This window comes from Lissotriton helveticus, chromosome 5_1 (assembly GCF_964261635.1).
Source record: "Lissotriton helveticus chromosome 5_1, aLisHel1.1, whole genome shotgun sequence".
Taxonomy (NCBI): Eukaryota; Metazoa; Chordata; class Amphibia; order Caudata; family Salamandridae; genus Lissotriton; species Lissotriton helveticus.
Genome location: NC_136065.1, coordinates 458,106,018 through 458,122,041, shown reverse-complemented (window position 1 = coordinate 458,122,041; position 16,024 = coordinate 458,106,018). Strand labels below are relative to the sequence as shown.

Here is a 16,024-nt window from a genome sequence, read left to right as displayed (position 1 = left end):
ACCTGAAGGGGGAAGGAGGAGATTGCCGATGTGGGGAGGTAGAGTAGAGGGGTTGAGATTCTTCATGTCTCTTTTCCATGTTTTGGATTTGATTGGTTGAGCCGGGTTAGGTTTAACTTTTTCATTGATAAAGAAGGTGATAATGTGGTGATCTGACCAGTCGCAGGGTAGAATCGTCTCCAGTTGTGTAGAATTCTCTTTGGCAATGATGAGATCAAGTATCGAGCCTTTGTCGTGTGTTGATCTATCGCATATTTGGGTGAGGTCAAGCGCATTAAGGAAAGTTTTGAGACTATTCACCACTGTGTCTTTCTGATCGTTCCAGTGGAGATTGAAGTCACCCAGGTAGACTTGGGTGGTCTGCCGACCGGCATTGGAAGTGATCATGTCCATGAGTTGTTGGGTGAATATGAGATTGTCACCAGGCGGGTGATAGATGAGATGTAAAGCACAAACTTGTTTGCCCTCGCTGGTGATGTCGAGGCAGAGGAGTTCACAGGAGGAGAGGGAGGGGGAGGTGACTTTAGTAACGGAGAGGTTGCTTCTAAAAATGCATGCAATTCCCCCGCCCGTCTTGTCTGAAGACCTATTGAAAACTATATGTGGTTTATGTACTTTGACATCACAAGAGCTTCCTTGATGGAGAATCAAGTTGATTCAATTGAATACTGGATCTATTAATTGGTGTCTAATAGAGAATATTGATTTCACTGGTTCTTTTTCACCTGCTTATGTACTTATAGTTTCTTCTTGAAACACCACAAGGTATATGCCACCAATGCATAAAGCATAAAACATCTGTTACTGGTCAAATGGGGAAAGATGATGCAAAGAACAACAGGGGAATAGGCAGTCTTGGTTCTCCAATGGGGTTCTGGCATGCTTCACTCACCTTCACCTTTTTCCACCTCGTTGAACCTCTGGACAAACTGCAGCATTCGCTCCTGAGTCTGCGCCCCCATAGGCTTTGAAAGATCTCGAAAGGTTCTGGGATCACTAAAGTTCAGAGTCTGAAAGAGTTGAGAGTTGGAGTCAGTAATCTGTACAGAAAGAATCCCGTTCTATGTCCTACAAGCACCATGTCCACATTATAATTGTGAGCGGCTCTGATGTGTAGAACCATAATGTTGGAGAGGACAAATGTGGGCTCTTCAAAGCAATGGGTCCTAATGCTTGGGACAGCCTGGACTCTATTTCCCAGCTGCCTGATAAAGGTTCCATCATTTTCTGATCAAGTTACCTGGGTTTGAGTCAATGTTTGGAGTAGAGAGAGGCAAGCATGGGTGGTCTCCCTCATCTCTTCCAATTCAAAGGATGGCAGATGCCGGGTCTAGTTCATACGCCCCTATGGTGGCCCTCCTCCCTGTCTTCTGTGTGTCGTCATGTAAGAGGGGTGCAGTGGTAGGATAATTCTATGCTTCCAGGATGCCAACTTTTAAACCCTTCCTTTTACAATCTATTGACATTATGTACTTAGGTAAAACTTGCTCAACCAAGAATACAATGCCCATAAGGCCCACCTGGTTCTCAACCTACCTAGATGAACTTCGGTCTTGTTACACCTGAAGAACCTGCACTGGCTATATGTTGATTAAAGGATCCTGTTCAAGACTCTTGTCCTCATGCACAGAACCTTGAATCACTCTGGCCTTCCAGGGTTCACTACTACACTCCCCTTAGAACTCTTCGTTCTTCCCATGGCCATTTGGCCAAAGTTCCGAGAGACGCTGACAAAAAAAAGAGCCAAGTCCCTCTTTCGTCTGGGCACTCAAGCCTGGAATGGACTTCCCATTGGACTACGTCAAATCGCCGTTCGGAAAAAAACTCAAGACGTGGCTTTTCACTCTCTTTCAGCCTCTGCTTCTATCTTTCTGTTTTAGTGCCAGGTGCTTTAGAAATCATGATATTTATTCATTCATACAGAATCCATCACCTTGCTAAATAAGAGGTCAGTGGATATAACATAAAAACTTGGGCAATGCAGGTCCTGTTGCTGGAAAGAAGGGAATCCCATTGCTATAGGTGTAATTACCCATTTATACACTGATTACTAGAAAGTTCTGCAGTGCAGAGCCATGCACGCGTTCACAGGTAAGCTCCAATACCTGGCTCGGTTCCAGGGAACCTCTCGGATAAATTTTAGAGGTGGCAAGTACCCCTTACGCAAGGGCTTAATTTATAACAAAGTAAGTACCAGGGCTCTCGTCAGGAGGCCACTGCAGCTTGCACCACACATTGCAATTCGGATTATTTCAGGCCCCTCAGACTATAAGAATGGTGTGGGCGGTAGGAAATAGTTATTTAAAATGTATTTTGAATTAATAATTAACTGTTGTTGTGCTCATTTCTAAATTAGCCAGACAGCGCCACCTTGTGGTAGACTGTCACAAGCCCAGGTGTTGGCAATTGAGTGCCAGTGCCAAGCCCTGGAAACCTGTCTCTAATTAAGCACTGCCTTACACTCTCAACTTGAGTAGAGCAATGCATAACAATACACTCCCTAGATTCGATTCGCCCAGAGGGTGATAGGCAGTGATTTATTTACAAAAACAAAAAGTGTGTGAGTCAAATGTTTTTCTTAAGAGCCCAATGGTGGCACTTGCAAATTTTGGGCTTACCAAATACTAAAGCTGCCTAGTCTTGATTCCATCTAATGTCACTTTCTTCCACCACTTTGTTCTTTCTGTCTTTATATCTCACTCTTGCAGGTTCTTCTTCATCCCTCCTTTCTCCCTTTGACACTACCTAACTAACTTTCCCTTTCTCCTTCTTTTTTCCAGTTATGTCTTTCTCTCATTATTTCTGGGTGAAAGGCTGATGATTAAAAATAAGTTGTGGCCCCCACATTTCCATGCCGGCGACCAGTACCTGCAACCACCGGCACAAACTAAGCTCTGGTGCTTGGAAACAGCACAGCCATCTCCTAAAATGGTCTAGGGTGAACGATAAATAGACCATTTTTGGGTAGTCTACATTTTTCGCTTTTCCTGGATGGCGTCAAGGCCCACTGCATACACCAAAATGTAACAGCCCATTCACTGTGTCAATCAGGATAATAGTGCTCTGCATGGGGCATAGCCCATTCCAAGGAAGACAATTGCCCCTTTTTAATTGGTCGGCGTTGAAATAGTCAGTGCACTTTTAGGGTTACAGGTGGAGCTCAGCTGCACAACCCTTTCTGTAACACCAAACATGGCCACTGCTGGCAAAATGGCATGCAATGCCATCGGCACAGGACTGTAACCAGGCCCTTCTAGTGTGACTGGTTACCAGGATTTATCTGATAACACTATGTCACAGACATTGGTTAGAGGACCATTTCCTTTTATCCCCTGTTCAGATTTCATGTTTTGCCTCCCTCCACCCCAGCAACTCTCCTCACTCTTTGTGTACACAGTACACTTGCGGTGGTTTTTAAAGCCGATGCCGCCTTCCCTAGAGAGCAAACACTTCTTTGTATATTGACCAAGCTTATCCTATTACCTCGTTATCTATAAGCATCAGAGAAAATTACAGAGCATGCCCACGGTGAAACCTGAGATTACACCACGGACAAAGCACTGCAAGAACACAGCCTGTGCCTAATGGACATGAGCAGAGAGGCGGGCTTAACCATCAATCTGCCAGGAATGTGCGCAGTCGCCACTGCGCAGTTCTTGTGAAATAGAAGGGATTATTTATGAGAGCCCTGCTTCACTTTTGCACCACGTAAAGTAGTAAATGTGTTTACGCAGGGATCTCATAAAGATTTATGAAGCCACGCAAAGCCACTCTATGTGGCTTTGTGTACCCTCATAAATCATGTGTAAGGTGATGCCGCACAAATCACTGTTCGCCTTATTCTGCGCCCGGTAGTCTTTCCATGGGCGTTGCAGTGGGTTTTTCCCATGCAACACCCATGGAATTTGACAATGCCCCAGATTTACAAAGTCATGTAATCCTGGAAGCGCCAATCTTTACGCCTCCTGAGGTGAGGCATTCCAAGGAGAAATAACTTTATTACTCCTCGTTGTTTCCACTTTCCATATGTGCTGGATTCTGCGGCACACATAGAAAGAGGAAAATACCTCTTAGGATTGATTTTTGAGCAGGAAGATGACCCTTCCTGCAGAAAAACAATCCTGCCTGCAATGAAGGCACCCTCGCACCATGGTGCAAGGGTCCCTATGTTGGTGCTAGGCTGCCAAAACGGCACCAGCGCAGGCAGTAAGGACAGGAATACACTGTCTTGCTTTAATGCGTTGCATTCCTGCCCTTCCACTTTGGCCTATGGCAGTGCAGCAAGGTGATTTGCTGCACTGCTCTATGACAAAATGCCATAAATGAGGCCATAGGCTCCTATCACAGCGGCCCTGAGAGCTGCGTGCACACACCACTACTTCAAGAGGCCAGCAGGTGAGCATCTGCCGAGGTCCCCACGCGCAGGGAGTATAATCTGGAAAGTGCAGACACTAGGCCTCATTTATGGCATTTTGGTGTAGTACAGCACAGCAAGGCACCTCGCTGGGCTGCACAACACCAAAGTGAAAGGTCAGGAATGCACCGTATTAAAGCAATACGGTGCATTCCTGTCCTTTCTGAATGCGCTGGTGCCACCATTGCAGGAAGGATTGTTTTTGTCCAAGAAAGGGTACCTTCCTGCACAAAAATAAACTAAGAGGTGTTTTCCTCTTTCTATGTGTATTGCAGATTTCAGCACACGTGGAAAGATGAAAAACTAGGAGAAATTAAATTATTTCTCCACGTTACGCCTCACATCAAGAGGTGTATGGATGTGGAGCTTCCCCAGGTTTTCATCACTTTGTAAACCCAGGCTGCGTCAAACTACAAGGGTGTTGCATGGGAAAACCCACCGTAATGCCCATGGAATGCCTCCCGGGTGGCGAGTAAGGCAACTCAGCGATTTGTGCTGAGCCGCCTGACTCATGATTTATGAGGTCGCCCAAAGTTACACGGAGTGGCTTTGCGTGGCTTCATAGTTCTTTATAGGAGCCCTGCGTCATGCATGTACCACTTTATTTGGTGCAAAAGTGATGCAGGGCTCTCATAAATAATCCCCACTGCACAGAGAAGGAGTTGTGTTCCATCAACCCTAGATACCCATTGGATTTACCTCAGAATCATAATCGGCGACAATCCATGGAAACACCGGATACTGCATGTAATCTTTATATGTCCGCCCGGCTTCCGTGTTCAGGAACATGAGATACTCGAAGTTACTGATCTCGCCTTTCTGTCAGAGAGAGGGCATGGAGGAAAGAGATCAGAAAGCCACACAATATCATTCACATTCCTTCTTGACTCCCTCTTCTGTCAACCATAACCACACTTATTGCCCGTTGCAACCCTGCTGACCTGCCCCTGCTTTTAAATATCTCACTCCCCTTAATTCAGAGCTCAAGAAAAGGCCCCTTCAACCAATCACCCATCGACCACTTTTATCCAACGGTACTCCTCCCACGATACACACAGGGCTTGATTATGAGTTTGGAGGACAGGTTATTCCATCACAAACATGACGGATATCCCGTCTGCCGTATTACAAGTTCCATTATGTTCCAATGGACATAATGGAACTCACAATAACGCAGGCGGGATATTTGTCACATTTGTGATGGAGTAACCCGTCTGCCAAACTCGTAATCAGGCCCAAAGAGACTACCTCAACAAAATACTACCAGGATGAGAAGGCAGTCGTATCCTTACCTGCCACTTCTGTAGCATCGTCTTCTCACCTCCTGTGATCTTTAAGCTGCAAAAATAACACATCTATAATCATCTATTATTCAAAAGCCCAAGCTTCATATCCAGAGCACTTAATAAAATGTAAACTCTTCTCAGAACATTCCCTTGCAATCCCTATGTATAAGTAACATTATAAAAACTCCATTCCGAAACATTTGAGTACACAACACTTGTTAAAAGGATCATTGGAACACCAAACTACCATTCCTATTGAAACAGCATCATACAAACTCCCATCACAAACATTCCAACACACATCCCATTCATAAATAACATCATACAAAGCTCACTCACAAACTTACCTTTACTGATAAAGGTATTTTCAGACGCAGATGTAAAATTACAGCTGAAATTACTCCATTTGTGCCTGTAAGGAATTCGCAAAGGATTCCTGGCAGGTGATAAGTGCATGCATGACTGTGGATTTCTCCACCACAAATGAGGAGAACTCTACCATGTGTGTGGAGACATCCGCAGTTGTAAACTCCACTCAGTGGGTGAGACACGGAATCATTTGCATTGGAAGTTTTGGAATGTCCACTAAAGTGTAAATTTGTGGGCATTCTCAAACTTTGATCCAAACCTCACCTTTCCCCGCCATATAAGTGGTTGTAAGGTTACTTGAGCCACCTGCCCCACCAGAGTAGGATGGGGGATGGATTACTCCCACATTTGGCAGGGGTGTAGGGGAACAGGCTTTTTCCACCACAAAAAAAAGTTTTTCTCATGTAGAAAAAGGAAAAAATTAAAATGTGTTGGCACGGGGGGGAGGGGGGGGGGTCTGGGGTGGGTGGGAGCTGTATCGCCAACATGCCTAATATTAGACCATGCAAATTTATGCACAAGGGGAACAGGACACCACAGGAGATATCACATCACATTTCCAAGATGTACATCTGGAAATCTGCATCTGGAGAAATGTTTCAGGCTGATGCCTGGGGATGTTTTTAAGCAGAAAAAAAAACTTAAACTTATGCACAGGTGGAGATGTAAATCCGCCCACACTTTTACATTTGCTTTTAATGAGTAGGGCCTGTATATGGCATTATGTAAACTCGACTGAAGGTTTTCTATAAAAGTTCATATATGGGTGGCCTCATTCAAACCCCATTCACAAACATTCATACACAAAACCTGTTTCAATAGCTTGTTATAAACTTCCATCATTTATATTCCTATACAAACCTTGCATTTAAACTGTGTTGTGAATCTACACTTTCAGACTTCCGGAACATATGCAAACCACCTTCATAAACATTCCCTAAGAGTGTGTAATTAAGCAAAAGATAAAACTGCCATTTGACACTGTATATTAGTGCAAAATGCATCCTCAATAGAAAAAGAAATCACAAAAAACACAAACTGCAGCTGTTCGTTCTCTGGTGTTGCCGCTCCTATCAAATTTGTATTTCAAATGTTTGCCTAATATCGTAATTTTGGTAATTTCATGTAACAAGCATAATGCAAAATTAATGAAATAAAGTAAGATTTTCTGGTGTAACAGAAATTTCATCCGGGTCTATTCTGCACTCTCTTTTGCAGATAAGCTCTGTTTGGCTAATACAGGACTATATCTATCTATCTATAAATATATATATCTATAAATATATATATATATATACATATACATATATATATATATATATATATATATATATATATATATATATATATATATATATATATATATATATATATATATATAACACACCTAATTAAATGGTCTACTCAGTGTCCATATAAGTAACAGTAAGAGTCGCTCTGCAAGACTACTGGGTATTCAGATATGCTAATCGCAGCGGCCGTGCCTTATATATGTATATAATATAATATATTCACAAATGAAATAAACCTGTGTTATTTCTCTTTCACAGATAAGCTATGTTTGGCTAGTAGAGGACTATATATATATACATATACATATACATATATATATATATATATATATATATATATATATATATATATATATATATATATATGTATATATATATATGTGTATATATATATATATATATATATATATATATATATATATATATATATATATATATATATATATATATATATATATCATATATATATATATATATATAGAGCGGAGATTTTGGCCCAAGGGTTGACGCTGGCGCACTTCTATGAGGGCGGTGCGTTTCTTTTCCGGCAGAGCCAAGCCGGTTTACTTTATTTCAATAACATGTTAAAATGGCACAGTAAAGACGCACACTCATTTCTTCAGGAAGAATTAGGCAATTTTTATTTTCTTATTCCACTTAGGGCGGACTGTTTCAAACAAAACCGTGTTTGAAACCACAACAGCTGAGAACGCGATGCCTGTGGTTATCTGTCCATGAAGAAGGGGCGTTTGTTGGCCCGGAAACGCGTCGGACTTTATCTATTTTTAAGGGGGCAAAGCTTCGAAAACGTCGGGAGCCGCTTGGAGGGCCGGAGGGCCTGGGAGACTGTGGTGAGCCTTTCTGTTAGCGCAGGGGCGCTTTGCTTAAACATTATTATTGACGGTTCGCCCGAACCGTAGAAAGAGCTCCGCTTCCTATGCGCGAAGACAACGCAGCGCAAGGGGAGACTGAGGCGGAACTCCAATCTTCCGCCAGTCAGCACAAGAACCCTGTTAATGCTGCAGACTCGATGCTTGGCATCCCGCCTACTCAAGGTTTGATTTGAAAGACTTTATTGCACCCAGGCACAACACCTACTTAAGGATCAAGATAACTCACCTGTTGGAACTACAAATACCAGGTCTCCTGGTTTTACCTTTCTATGAGCCACACCACTTAGGGCGGACTGTTTCAAACAAAACCGTGTTTGAAACCACAACAGCTGAGAACGCGATGCCTGTGGTTATCTGTCCATGAAGAAGGGGCGTTTGTTGGCCCCGAAACGCATCGGACTTTATCTATTTTTAAGGGGGCAAAGCTTCGAAAATGCCGGGAGCCGCTTGGAGGGCCGGAGGGCCTGGGAGACTGTGGTGAGCCTTTCTGTTAGCGCAGGTGTGCTTTGCTTAAACATACATATATATATACATATATATATAAATATATATATATATATATATATATATATATTGCAGAGATTTCAGCCCAAGGGTTGACGCTGGCGCACTTTTATGAGGGCAGTGCGTTTCTTTTCCGGCAGAGCCAAGCCGGTTTACTTTATTTCAATAACGTGTCAAAATGGCACTGTAAAGACGCACTCGCTCATTTCTTCAGGAAGAATTAGGCAATTTTTATTTTCTTTTTTGCCATGCCCTACGCGTTTCGGTCAGCAACTCTGACCTTGATCACGGGATTTTGACATGTTATTGAAATAAAATAATATATATATATATAGAGAGAGAGAGAGAGACAGAGCTCTATCTGTCTGTCTATCTATCTATCTATCTATCTATCTCCCTATCTATCTACCTAAAACACACCTAATTAAATAGTCTACTCAGTGTCCATATAAGTAACAGTAAGAGTCACTCTGCAGGACTATCGGGAATTCAGATATGCTAATCGCAGCGGCCGTGCCTTATATGTTTATTCACAAATGAAATAAACCACTATTATTTCTGAAAGTCTAATCTTTAGGGAGAAGCAGGGCGAATAATAAATAATTAGAAAAAGCCAACCGTGCTCCCATATATCACCCTGAGGGCAGATGGAACAGGCTTGTATCCAGTGTCAGGGCAGCGCAACACACATTTTCGGTGTTTCCTTATGAAAACTCCAGGTTGATTTATGTGCTTAATCCGTGATTCGTGTTTATAGAAAACTGATTTCTACAAAGAATTAATTTGTTTTAGAGGATTTGTTTTCCATTCGGCTTGGTTGAATGTTTTGGGGTGAAATAGGGCTAAATCGCATGTATCCTCTTTGCTTTTGTGATAATGGAATATGTTCAACCCTAGTGCTTAGACACTTCAAACGATTTCAGGGAAACTATACTTTATACAGCAATTATTAGTGCAGCAGCAGCAGACAAACCGCTTTATACGGTTTCATTGCTGCCAGATAAAACTGTCTATTTTTGAACGTCTTCAAACACATAAATTGGACATAAGGGGTATTTTAATTTATGTACTAGAGGTCTGCCACAAACATAAATGTAACCGCTGGTGTTTATTTTTAATATGGACACATTGTGCCTTGGTAAATTGCAAGCATTATAGGTTTATAATATTGTAATGTAGGTTTATCATATGAAACACTGTTGGTAACTACCATGCATCCCTCCATCAGGCTTTAATCAAAGGTTTTCACTCTAAATAAAAGCAAAACTAATCAGGTACTATCGAGCAAATACTAACAAATCGTACAATACTATTTAAAGCGTAATTGTGCACGGAGGATGCACCACTGACACCCTGTAATGGATTTCAAATCGTTATGAGGTAATTGTAATGTTTGTGAGTGGAGAGTCATAATTTTTAATGCCTGCTAGATTTGTCAATAACAAGATATAATTTACAATCACTATCGGCCTGATTTAGTGTTTGGCGGGCGGGTAACTCTGTGTCCGCCGTATTGCAAGCACATTATATCCTATGGCCCTTCTAACAGTGGACGGGGGAGCCGTCAAGGTTGTGACAGAGAAACCCATCCACCAAACTCTATATCTCATCCTGAGATATCATGTTATAAACTAATGCTCGTCTTTGACGATATTTTATGGTTCATACTGTTTTGAAATGCTTGTTTTGCTGAGGTGGATATTAAATGAAAATTGTGAATGTTTACTACTGATGTCAGCCAGCATTTTACATCATTTAGCAATGATGTGTATAGGATTTTTGTATTCTGCCTGTAAATATGTACAATTCAAAACTTCCTGTACACCTCATGCAGGGCTGGACTGGGAACCCAAAGCAGCCCTGGCAAATGTTGTCACACCAGCCCCCAAAGGGTGCATAGCGAGGGAGGCTGTGCGTGAGCCTGACCACTCTAAAAGGGATTGGGGGGTTCTCCTCCTAGAAAATTTGGGAACAAATGGCTAAAAGGGTGAATTCTATAACACATTTTTCATTAGATATTCAATTGTATTTGTTTATAAACCATAGTAAATGATGACCTTACAGAGCACAAGGATAAGTTAATCTTTACTGGGGCTCTTCAAGGATTCCCTATCACCCTCCAACAGTGCCTCTCATCTCTCCATATACCCTCTGTCACTTGTATTTAATTTACTGTATAGTGCCTCTCATGCCAGTGTAGGCTGTCTGAGCAATTTACATCACAGACACACACAGATAATTTATCATATCTGTGCAAATCACTGTATAGAAAATGTTACATAAGACAAACTGGACTACAATGTGTAGGTTCACTTCTCATGCATACTAGTAGGCATTTATTAAGAATACTTGGTCTGGGGAAGCACAAACTTAGGGTTCAGAACGTAACACAGTGGTAAGGGTTGACTTTAGTAATGAGCTTATTTCTACCCAAACGAACCCCTTTAGGTAAAATTAGGATAATGAAAGACTGGGACAAAATACATAATTTTCTAACCAAGATTACGATTGTAATTTAGGAACTGCGCAGTAACAAAAGGATCTCTGTGACAAAAGCAGTAACCCACAGAGCTATGCACATAAAATACTGTTCTGTAATCTGCATAGTACACATTCTTTGCAGCAGGCATATTCACCCTCTGTGCTACTTTAGATGAGTCAAAACTGTCACTAGACAAAACATCTCTCTCCAGCACGTACCTTCATCCCCAGAGTTATCTTGGCACTTTTATTGTTGTTTTAAAAACTGTTGGATATACAAGGAACTCTGCAGTGCTTTTAAAACTGCTGCGCTGCTACAAAAGCGACCCCCAGTAACAAGAGCGGTCCCCCGCCCTTCCAGCCTCCTGGGGAACTCCCGTTGCCCGTTATGGCCAGTGGCGTAACAAAACTCGAGAGGGCCCCCCTGCAAAGTACACGGAGGGCCCCCTTCCGGCTTACTCAGGAGCTCTCAGGCCTGCATACTTTGCTGAGGGGGGCCCCATGGAGCTTGGGGTCCCCTGCACTATGGGGGCAGTGGGGGCCTTTGTTACGCCCCTGGGTATGGCCAGTCCGGCCTTGACCTCATGATCCGCTTCGGATGTGTGACCGGTATATTCACACTTACCCCTTTACTTCACGCTCATCTTATGGTCAAGTGAAAAAATATATTGTACATTTTTCTCGTGCAAAAGTGCTTAAAAAGTCCAGGTTTTATCTGTTTGTGGGAGGGCATCCCATGCTAGGGAAAGGTGCGCGCACTTCAACAAGCCAAGCAGAGGCAGTGTCACACCTATAAAGATTGTTAGAAAATGGAGGCTCTTAATGAACCTTAACAACATGTTAGGGATTCTATTTATGCTCAGATTTCTAACAGTAAAATAATCGCCTGGGCTAATGTGTTAACTATTACTATCATAACTGCATGTCATACCTTACACTCAAGATTAAGGTATCACAATATAATTGTGGTAGTCATTTGCTTTTAAAAACCAAAAATAGGGCGCATGTACATAAATTACCATGTAAGAGCATCTGGCATGTCTGGTAGAGTCTCAATACCAACAGTTTTTTTGTTTTTTTCAGAGTTTTATATAGCGCAAACTTGACACGAAGGTGCCGGGTATCAGAGCGCTTTACATGAGCACCAGTTGCATTACATAAGGACAGATTCCTTTTTGTTAGGCACTGGAAGATTAATTGATTTTCCCAGAATCACAAGATATTGAGCATCGTTGCCGAGAAGCGAACCCTGTTCCCCAGATTTGAGGTTGACCGCCCTAGCCGTTAGACCACATCCTTTCCCGGGTACCCTGTAGCTGAACCATGGAGGTCCACTGACCTCCCGCTCTGCAGATCTTTAAGCAATCTACATGGGGGCGGGGTTCAAATCCACAAGAAACATTACTGGGTGTTAGGTGTTGGTGATGCAGGAGTGGGAACAAAATCCCTTTTACCTCCAGCAACAGATCCATGATTATGATTTATTGCAAATTCTGAAACTCTCACATAAATAGTGCAAACCCATTTTCCCCTTAGTTGCGCCTGGAATTAAACAAAGTAAGGTTACTGCACTCAGAAATCAAGATTGAGTGAGAAAAAGACAAGCAGAGGCCGCTTGTCCTTGGTGATCCTGCTGCAAAAAAAATGTGGTATGATTTACACACATCAACTAAGCTGCAAATGCCACATTCTTTGCGGCAATGGTTCAAGTGAATTTGGCTAATACCATGTTGATCATTTGAAGATAAGGACAGAAATGGTGGAATGCCCACCAGCTAGCTTACAGTGCATCCAGTGAAAAGACCCATGTGCAGATAAAAGGTAAGGGCAATTACACATGTTACCTATATTGTTGAATTCGTGTAATATCTATGTTAAGTTTAAAATAAGTTGACAACAGCTCCAGGTCAGAGTAGTAGCAGAGGTAAGACAGCTGAACCATCTTAGAAAAGCTGTTTCCTGCTTTGGGAGGATGCCATGTGAATAGACCCTCAGAAAGTAGGTATGATGTCATAGATGCTATACCGAGGGCATGTAACAATATGCCAAAGGTGGCACCCAGTTATGAAAGTGGGTTACAGTATAGTCTATAATCAAGAGGACTGATGTCTTACTTGTTGATATACTTGTGGATAAAGATTGTTGCCTTCATTATTGTGACAAGAGTCAACAAGAACCCTTGGTGCTGGGAAAATAAATAATATTGTGACTCTGAAAAAGTGTTACTCCTATCAGAATTATTTGCCAAACATAGTATCTTGTGTGTGTGAGGGGGTCTCACCTGGGCTATTTACTCCTCATCAGTAAAGCCAGATCAGGTTCTTCCACTAAAATTGATCAATGGCATCTCCATCTTTCCTTCCCTTTCTCCATCTCCCACTTGGCCTTCAGAGTGTGTCTATCTTTTGCTACGAAATATTCATACCATGTCATCCTCTCTCCTCATACCATTTGATATCTAAGCCAAGTTGCTTATAAATTCCATATTAAAGAAATGTATCTTTCAAATTCACAATATCCTCGGCACGTCTCAATCCACAGAGACATTTCTGGCTCATTTTTCTATCCCCAGTTAAAATCAGAGACCCCTCCATACTCAATAAGGTAACCCTATGACCATCCTCTTCAATTCATTTAGAGTACTGTCTCTCTTCGAATTGCTCGCCCTGTGATATTTAGGGCACAACTTTCTCACTCATGCCATACTCAGAGCATATGTCGGTCTCTCCCAGAGGCGCAATTAGAACCAAATTTCGCTGGGGTGGGAGGTGCGGGGGGGGGGGGGGTTGGCGGAGCTAAGAATTTTTTTTGGGGGGGGCTGAATCTTTAAGCAATAGTCAGAGTGGAGCTGCAGGGGCTCTTAGAAGTGGTGAAACAACAACATTGCCTCATTAATATGCAAATGTTTTTTAAAAGACCTGTGAAGAGCTCGGGTGCGGCTGTGTGTGTGCCCGGGAAGCTGTCTCATCCCAGCCGGCCACACACAACGGGGGGGCTGAAGCCCTTTGAGTCCAATGGGCGTTGCGCGTATGGTCTCTCCTAAGGCATTCTTTCTCATGCTCCATTTAAGAATTGTGTTTTATGTCTCAAGGGGACATGTCTTCCTGTGTCAATATACTGGGCTTATATGATATGACTCTAATTCCTTCTTGATATTCGGGCCGAGCCTCTCTCTCTCTCCTCCTCTCTCCATAATCATGTTGTCATTTCTCTCTCTCTCTCTCTCTCTCTCTCTCTCTTTCTCTCTCTCCACAGTGACATTCAGTGCGTCTCTTTTATCTCCATGATATGTAATGTCTCGTCTCTGCATCATCATTGTTAGCTTCTAGAGTTCTCTACTCAAGTAAAGGGCAAATACCTAGACTGTTCCACAGGCCAAGTCAAGGTCAAAGGTTTCCTTCAATTAGGGCGCAAGAGCCTCGGTACTAATCCATGTTTGGGGAGAGTTCAACAGGGGTGCAGCTCCAATCAGACACTGCATGAGCTATAAAAAGTCCGGTGGCAGCCTATGAATGGAAAACTGGGGTTGAAAGTTCCTCCCCCGGCTGCCAGAGGAGCACCCGTTTCTGCTGGTGATGAATATTCATTCTATTTCAGTCCGAGCAAGACATCTGCTGGAAAAAATGACAAGCGCAAGCCTAAACGAGCGCGCACTTAGGACCCGGCCCCCCGGCCCCCGCTCCTACCTCGGCTAGAGTTCCTGGCGGCTGGTCCACCCAATGGGGTGGCCGGCCGCGTAAGCCCTTCCGGTGCATCCTGTGATGCGTTTCCGGTGGGACAGAGGGCGGGGACAGGGGACCTATTTAGGGCCCGGGGGCAGTGACCTCTGTCTCTTAGCCCTCTGTTCCACCGGACCGGTTGCTGGTCGCGGAGGCGTCCTCTCCCGCTTCCCGCCTTTTCTAATTTAACTTAATTTAAATCCCCATTCGAATCGAGGCGGAGGTCGGCAGATCCTCGGGTGGCAGCGAGTCAGCACAGCAGTTCCATGGCGAGGGACGATGAGGGAAAGAGCGTCGAGGTCGGAGGCCGTTCATCTCGCCAGGTGAGGAGTCGGGTGTGCTCGGGGGCCTGGGTGCAGCCGCGGAGTTTCTGTAGGTAGTGCGGGGACTAGGTTGCTTCGGTGGTCTGCGGCTGCCGGCAGGGCCCTGGGCTCACGGGCTCCTTTCTGGGCGACGTGGACGGTAGGGGGTGGGGACCGGGTGCGGGGATCCCCTTCCCTTTGTTTGTACAAAGTTTTAATTGAGGCCAGAGTAAAGAAAGTCAATATCAGCCAGACTTTCGATAATCCGGTCCGTTTACTATATAATGTAACTGGTGCTATGTAAGGCGCTCTGATTCATTATTCATGTTCACGCTATACGAACTGGGAATGTGAGTTCGAGCCTCGGAATCCACGCTAACCATCCTGTGAGTCTGGGCAAAACATTTAATCTCCCAACAAATGATGGTGTCCCTATGTAATGTAATTTATGCTAGGTAAGGCGCTCGGATTCATGCTTCACGCTATTTAAAACCATAGCTGCCAGGGTTTCAGATTGCTATGTGTGACGTTTTCAAACATTGATTTAATGTGTGAGGAATGTTGCTGGTTAGTGGTGTGTACGCAGGGTGTCTTGGGGCACATACATTAAGACTGGTGTTACAGGCAAGACACGCACATGCCCATCTGGGTGACGAGTGTACACTTGGTGAACTGTTGGTCATAGGCGACCGAAAGCAGCTACCTAACCTCTGCTCTAGAATTTATGACACGGAAAATGCGTCCTATTTCATATGGAATAATGA

The 16,024-nt window shown here is 43.4% G+C and overlaps 1 protein-coding gene across 2 annotated transcripts in view; it reads right to left on the bottom strand.

Moving 5' to 3' along the window:
• The window catches only part of WDFY4 (WDFY family member 4), a 1,018,342-nt gene that overhangs the window by 150,643 nt on the left and 851,675 nt on the right, over positions 1-16,024 (bottom strand). For both annotated transcript variants that reach the window (XM_078642707.1, XM_078642708.1), the window contains 3 exons: positions 5,707-5,752; positions 5,114-5,233; positions 893-1,010 (listed from right to left, as the gene is read on the bottom strand). In XM_078642707.1, coding sequence (XP_078498833.1) covers positions 893-1,010; positions 5,114-5,233; positions 5,707-5,752 — 284 coding nt within the window. The remainder of the gene's footprint in view (positions 1-892; positions 1,011-5,113; positions 5,234-5,706; positions 5,753-16,024) is intronic.